At 38.8% G+C, this 6846-nt stretch overlaps 1 protein-coding gene across 1 annotated transcript in view; it reads right to left on the bottom strand.

Annotated features, from left to right (window-relative positions):
- LOC106525722 (ribose-phosphate pyrophosphokinase 2) overlaps nt 1–4916 on the bottom strand; it is a gene marked incomplete at its 5' end in the record, with an annotated part of 12980 nt that extends 8064 nt beyond the window's left edge. The window contains 1 exon segment of the mRNA XM_014020050.1: nt 4473–4916. Within this exon segment, the coding sequence (XP_013875504.1) occupies nt 4473–4594 (122 nt within the window).
- Nucleotides 4917–6846: the final 1930 nt, after the last annotated feature.

The raw sequence follows: 6846 nt of genomic DNA, 5'->3' as shown, positions 1-6846 counted from the left end.
TTTTTTCCCCCATAGCTTACCTGTCTAATATCAATCTGTCAGGAGATAGTGACAGAGTGAACAAATATGTAAAAAATACATTTTTAGAAAAGTTACATACTGCACCTTTAAGTGTTGGGTGACCATATTGTAAATTAATATTAAAAACTAAAAGCTGCAAAAAAAATACATTTTCAAGCAATTTATTGGCAAAATTTAGTCTAATAATTGAAAACATGGATGAAATAAGAAATAGGAAACAAATAAAATAAAATACATACAAAGCAGAACACAGCTAAATGCATCAAAAGCATGTCTATGTAATATTAGAATTTTCTGAGACAATGAAGTTTGGTTTTTCTTTCTTTTTTTTTTTTTACCAGTGAGAGGTTTTTATTTAATAGAATTTTTGGACAAAAAAATCGCAATATATCGCCTTGCTTACAGTATCGCAATATATCGGGATATATCGTATCGTGACCCCTCTGTCATGATATGTATCGTATCGCCAAATTCTTGCCAATACACAGCCCTAGTCTACACAGCACAGCTTTTGTTGAAAAGCAAACACACTCATTCTGTTGATTTCAGAGGGCAATGACCTGAAATGATGCAGCACTTTATTTAAAGGCAATTGTGTTTTTTAGAGTTGCATTACTAAATAACCCTGCAATCCCACACCGAGGAGAAACTGGACAGTGATACGGACAGTAAAAGTGGAACGTAATGAAAGCTGCAGTGTGTCACAGAATCTGGATGTTTCTATACTTTACAATGACGTTCATAACGAAAAGAGGAAGATGCCAAGTGTCAAGAAATGACTGAATTTAACACTGTCAGCACAACTGCAAGAAAATGTGATGATTCTGCACAAAAAGACAAGAGTTCATGACTATTATTATTTTTACTGTTGGTTGTAATTACAATAAGTTTACTTAATGCAATATTGTGTGTAGTGAATTAATAAATATCTGTACCTGTTCACATGTTACCAGTTCACTGTGGCCAGGGGAGACACCTAAAGCTGATTCATTTCTAAAATGGCAAATATTTACCAGGCATTGGTTTACTTATGACAGCAGGCGGCTGAAAACAGGTCAACAATGATGATTTCACTGGAAGAGTCGTTTGGGACAGAGAATTCAGAGCGTTATGATGCATTTATGCTCAGATTTGTTAAGTAATGTGCAGGTAAGCTTGTGGTGAATTCAGCAGAGTTCTTTGTTTACATTGTGCGAATACATTTATAAAACTATGGACTCTTTCAAACTGCACCAATTTATATAGTTCAGGATTATATTTTTTAGATTTTATTAATAGTTTGCAATGAGCAAAATTTTATTATTTCAGATACACTGACTATTAAAAACACAACACATTTATATTATTAAAACCAACACATTATATACAAAAACTTTTAGGTCTGAGTAAATTTTTTTTAAATCAATTTAATTGATCTTGGATCACTATTATTTAAATTTTCAATACTGATTCATTTGACATGAGGTGTATTTTTACCCATGACAGTCCTGTGCATGATGAGGCAGAAGTGTGTTTATATGTTTTGTGTCACTCCCGGCTTGCTGTACGTTTACATCAGTTGATGTTCAGCGCTAACATTAGCTTCTGACAAAACAGCAAAACAAACAAAAAATATATATTTTTTCAAGAATCACTAACATTACCAGCCAATGTTGTTTGCAAGAGGAAAAAAAAGTAAATTTGTGTTTTGCAACACACTTGAACCGCAAGAGCAGATTGAAACGAATCACGATGAATGGATTCTAGCCTGGTTAAAACCAGACCCTGTCCTTCACTTTGCTTCATACAAGGGTCTGGACTTGATGCATAGACAAGTGTTTCTTGCAGGAGGCGTGGCCTCTGCTGAAGCATGTGTGTGTCGCTGTGACGGAGGCTAAGCTAAGAAGCTAACCGGAAATTGTGTGCTGTAAACAACCCTACTGAGAGGAGAGAAGTACCGAGTTGAACGAGACGACTGTAAATGAGAGCTGCTGCTTTGTCAGACTAATTTATTTTAATTTGGAAGCCTTATCAACACGGACTGGCTTCATTCACTTCCTCCACTGCTGTATGCTAAACTAACTAACAGACACTGTGCAGAACATCGACGTCGTTCAAAACTCCTCCTTCTGTTCTCTGATTGGTCCAGGTAAAATAAACTACAAGCAGACACTGCGCAGAAAATCGACGTTCTGTTCTCTGATTGGCCCGGCTAAAAATCTGCCAGTGAAATCCTTGTTTATGGGAGAAGTCCCAGACGGAGCAGAGAAACTAGAATTGAGCGGAGCTGCATAGGAAGGCAAGGGCCAGGCTGAATGGATTCAGAACCTTATGAATGAAAATTGAACTGATTTAGGGAACTGGCCACGATACCCAGCCCTAGAAACCACATTACTTCATCATATACGATGTTCACGTTGCCTAAAAGCTTGTAATGTTTGCTAATTGCAAACAAAACCTTCTGTCATATTCTGACACTCTCAGAGCTTAGCCACAAGAAATGCAAACATTTTCTAACGCAAGTGTTAAAAATCAAACTGCAGCCACAACACTGACACAAGCAGCAACTTTCACACTAACCACAAAAATGTTGAGAAGAAAATAATCTTTATTTTGCTCTTTGTGTCACATAAACAGCTGCTTTCCCAGGAGTGAAAACTCACCGCAGATAATCAAAGTTTTCCCTGGATTTTATTTGAATACTTGTGCAGAGAAACATCAACAGGAAAATGAGGACAGGCATGACTTCAGCTAATGATCAGCTCAACTAGTTTGGAAATGAACACAAATTGACTGCATGTGATTTCACCACCAGAGTGTGACAGGAATTATAGCTTAAAACTAGGGTTGGGCAATATTGGCAAAAAAATTAATCACGATTAATTGTGGTATTTAGCCAAAAATGATTAATTTGACAATTAATCCCCTGGAGTCCCTGGACACCCTTATTTCATAGTCACATGACCAATTTAGTGGGAAAGATTTGCTCTTCATAAAAATCTGTTCCAAACTGTCAAAATTACAGATTTCAGGCTATACATCATATTTTAAATTGTGTTGATAGTTAAATAAATTACAGAACTTTATTTTTGATGTTTGTCATATTTGAAGCAGAGAAGAGCATCGAGCGGACTGACCGGAGTAACTCCCAGTCCATCTGCCTGGTGGCATTAATCGTATTAATCGTCAAGCGACAAAAAATAATCGATTAATGTTTTTCTGACGATTAATTGCACACGATACGATTATGTCCAACCCTACTTAAAACACAAGTTTATAATCTACAAGAAGAAGAATTACCTTTAAGTCTGGTTTCACTCCAGTTAATAAAACTGTTTTATATCTTCAAACCCAAAAACGAGGACACTTGACTGCAGGAAGCAACTTGAATATCAAACTTTAATAAATGAATAAGCATCCATTATCGGACTAATCCATAAAGTCCTACATATTCTACTCATTTACAAAAACTAAAATAGAAACACATAACAATGTAGACAAAAAAGCCCTCAAACACGGAAAAACCAATACAAAGCAGATAAAAGCAGTGTGCACGGGGCTCAACAGAACACCTAGCCCAGTTATAATTTAGCTAGTTAGACTGGGGGGGTGTCGTGTCCAATTCTGTACACCCCAACAACCCATTCCTCCTGTGCAGCAACTTTGAGCTTTCAACCTAAAGTACACATTTTAGCCGGGTCATAACAGACAGTTTTCACTCCGGTACAAAAACAAGACTCTACATGTTGCACACTCAGATTTAAAAAATGAAGTTGGGGGRAAATAACGCAACTCGGATACAGAAGTACGAAAAACACCCGTGAGTCATGAGTGCACTGGTCGCTGCTAGCAACTAGCTAGTTTTACGACTGAGCTCCAGTGCAGACTCCGTGTTTAYTTGTAACCGCTCACAAACCACAGACACATATTTGACGTTTAGATAAACGATCAGCCTCAACGGGCCTTTGTCTAATAAAGGARACAATTGGCATTAGCTTGCTAGCTTGTTGTGTTTACATGTGGTTAGCTAATCGCATGCCGCCCCGCTCTAACAGCGGGTCCGTTCCTTTAACTGTCCGCCGGCTGGAAGTGGAAACGAGCGGCACGGAAATGGGCTGGACGTTAGGTGGATGAGTTGCGCTAAACGTTTGTTGTTTCAATCTAAGATTTTAATAACGACACACACGGTTCATGTATGTTTCTATCGGCCGCATTGTTCTCGGTTGGTGTACACTAAAACCGAGCGGGGCATCCGGTGTTGTAAAATGGAGCAGACCCTTCAGTACATGACGGTTAGCTTGAGGCTAAGCTAACTGTAACACGTGATAACGAAACTRCAGCTAAAAACCGAGCTAGGAGCTCAGCCTTAGCAAAAGTAAATAGCCACTGCGCGTATTATACGCGCGAAAAATGTTTAAACCGCATGCTATGAGCATGATCATCACATATAAACAAAATAAAAACATACTCACCACGTCTCCTGGTTGCTGAACTTCTTCGTTATCACCTTCCCCAGCTCCAGCCCGAGCCGATCAGCCACTTTCTGGGACAGGTCGTGATGCGAGCTCCCGCTGAAAAGCACGATGTTCGGCATCTTCGAAGGCGAGGAGGAGAAGAACCCGTGGCGGCTTGTTGAAGACAAGAAGAGGGAAGATGTGAGGAGGGGGTCTCTCCCCGCTGGAGGGTGGTGAAGACGGGGGGAAACGAGCCTGCTACAGATGCAGCCGTGGCAGGGCACCTCAGCAGCGCTGCGGAGAGGAAACCAGGGGGAAGTTCCTGCCGCTCATTGGACGCTGAGCTCAACTGTTTACTAATATCCGACAGGGCTGCTGTCTCCGTGATAACAAAATAATGTCTCAGGAAGCCCTGGGCAAAGCTGTACAACTGTTGAACATTAGGAGTTAGTCCAATTAAAGGTCAACAAACTCCAAAACAAACACAACTCAGTCAGTTTTAAGCTGAAACTTAGTGTGGTAGTAGCTGAGAGTCATCCACAACACACACTGAACACCTTTAGGAGTGCTAGGCCATGCTATTTTTTTTTAATTTTATGTTTTACTTATAATTAGACCATAAAATTACACAAGGTTTAGTTTTCAGACATTTTTAAATTTTAATGCCACTCTTTTGTATTTCACATAATGTAAAACACCAAATTTCCACAAAGCTGCGAAGAAAGCCGTGTTGAAATGTTTCAAGTCCTTACTTTTTCAACTATTATTTGCAGACTTTTAGACTTTTAGATATGAAATTCGTTCCAGAAGATTAAAAAAGGAAAAAAAAAATCTAAGTAAATAGGGAGAAGTCACCTGACAGCATACATTGACTCCCGCCTGATTCTGGGTTTCCTAATTAGATTTTCCACTTGGAGGAAAGTCACCTGAGACCGTCTAAAATCTGTCTTATTTTTAAGTTTCTTTATAAGCAGGAAAGATAAGAATCCACAAAGAGTTATCCCTTAGACACACGGACCACGTCCTTCACATCAAGCCCTGTTGATTATCAAGAATTGCCTTGAACTAACATGGACTTTGACGTGAAAGTTGTTTTAAAAAAAACTCCTTGTTTTTTTTCTTTTCCACCAGGTAATCAGGAGTCTTAACATCCTGTTAACTGGGAGCTTATTTGTTGAATTGATTCAGCTCAGGCCTCCTGATATTGATACCACAACGTTTCTCAATCCTGACCCTGTTCAACTTTCAAAAATGTAAATGCACATTGCCCTCCACCTTTAATGTCAGAGTTAAACAAAGTCATCTGGTAATGAAAAAAGATGTCATTGTAGCTGCTTTGGTCAAATATTTTATCTGTTTTTCTGCACCGATACACTGTATTGGTAATAGTCTGTCTTTTCCAATGCTTAATACRTATGCATGTTATGTACACTGTTGAAAACTGACTCAGCTCGATTCAGCTGCACACCCCTTTGGATCTTAAGTCCAATGTGCCTGTTTCTAAAACTGCACAGTATTTTATTATTGTTAATCTTTTTTCTTTATATGTTGTTTTGAACACTAAGAACTTTTTGCTTGAACATATACAGTATATATATAATCTGCTGCTGCTGTTGGACCTGAAATTCCCCTGTGGGACAATAAAGGCTATTTCTATTCTATTTACAGTACAAACCAAAAGTTTGGACACACCTTCTCATTCAAAGAGTTTTCTTTATTTTCATGACGATGACAATTGTAGATTTACACTGAAGGCATCAAAAATATGAATTAACACGTGGGATTATATACTTAACAAAAAAGTGTGAAACAACTGAAAATGTGTTTTATATTCYAGGTTCTTCAAAGTAGACACCTTTTGCTTTGATCACTACTTCACACARTCTTGATGAGCTTCAAGAGGTAGTCACCTGAAATGGTTTTCACTTCACAGTTGTGCCCTGTCAGGTTTAATAAGTGGGATTTCTTGCCTTATAAATGGGGTTGGGACCATCAGTTGTGTTGTGCAGAAGTTGGATACAGTACACAGCTGATACTCCTACTGAAGAGACTGTTAGAATTTGTATTATGGCAAGAAAACAGCTGCTAAGTAAAGAAAAATGAGTGGCCGTCATTACTTTAAAAAATGGTCAGTCAGTCCAAAAAATTGGGAAAACTTTGAAAGTGTCCCCAAGTGCAGTCACAAAAACCATCAAGTGCTACAAAGAAACTGGCTCACATGAGGACTGCCCCAGRAAAGGAAGACCAAGAGTCACCTCTGCTGCGGACAATAAGTTCATCCGAGTCACCAGCCTCAGAAATGACAGGTTAACAGCAGCTCAGATTAGAGCAGCATTTCCCAAAGCTGGGGTCGGGACCCAAAGTGGGGTCCTGAAACATCAAAGTGGGGTCC

The sequence above is a fragment of the Austrofundulus limnaeus genome, unplaced genomic scaffold (genome assembly GCF_001266775.1).
Source record: "Austrofundulus limnaeus strain Quisiro unplaced genomic scaffold, Austrofundulus_limnaeus-1.0 Scaffold238, whole genome shotgun sequence".
Classification (NCBI taxonomy): domain Eukaryota; kingdom Metazoa; phylum Chordata; class Actinopteri; order Cyprinodontiformes; family Rivulidae; genus Austrofundulus; species Austrofundulus limnaeus.
Note: the sequence above shows the minus strand (reverse complement) of the source record. Positions and strands in the feature narration are given on the sequence as shown.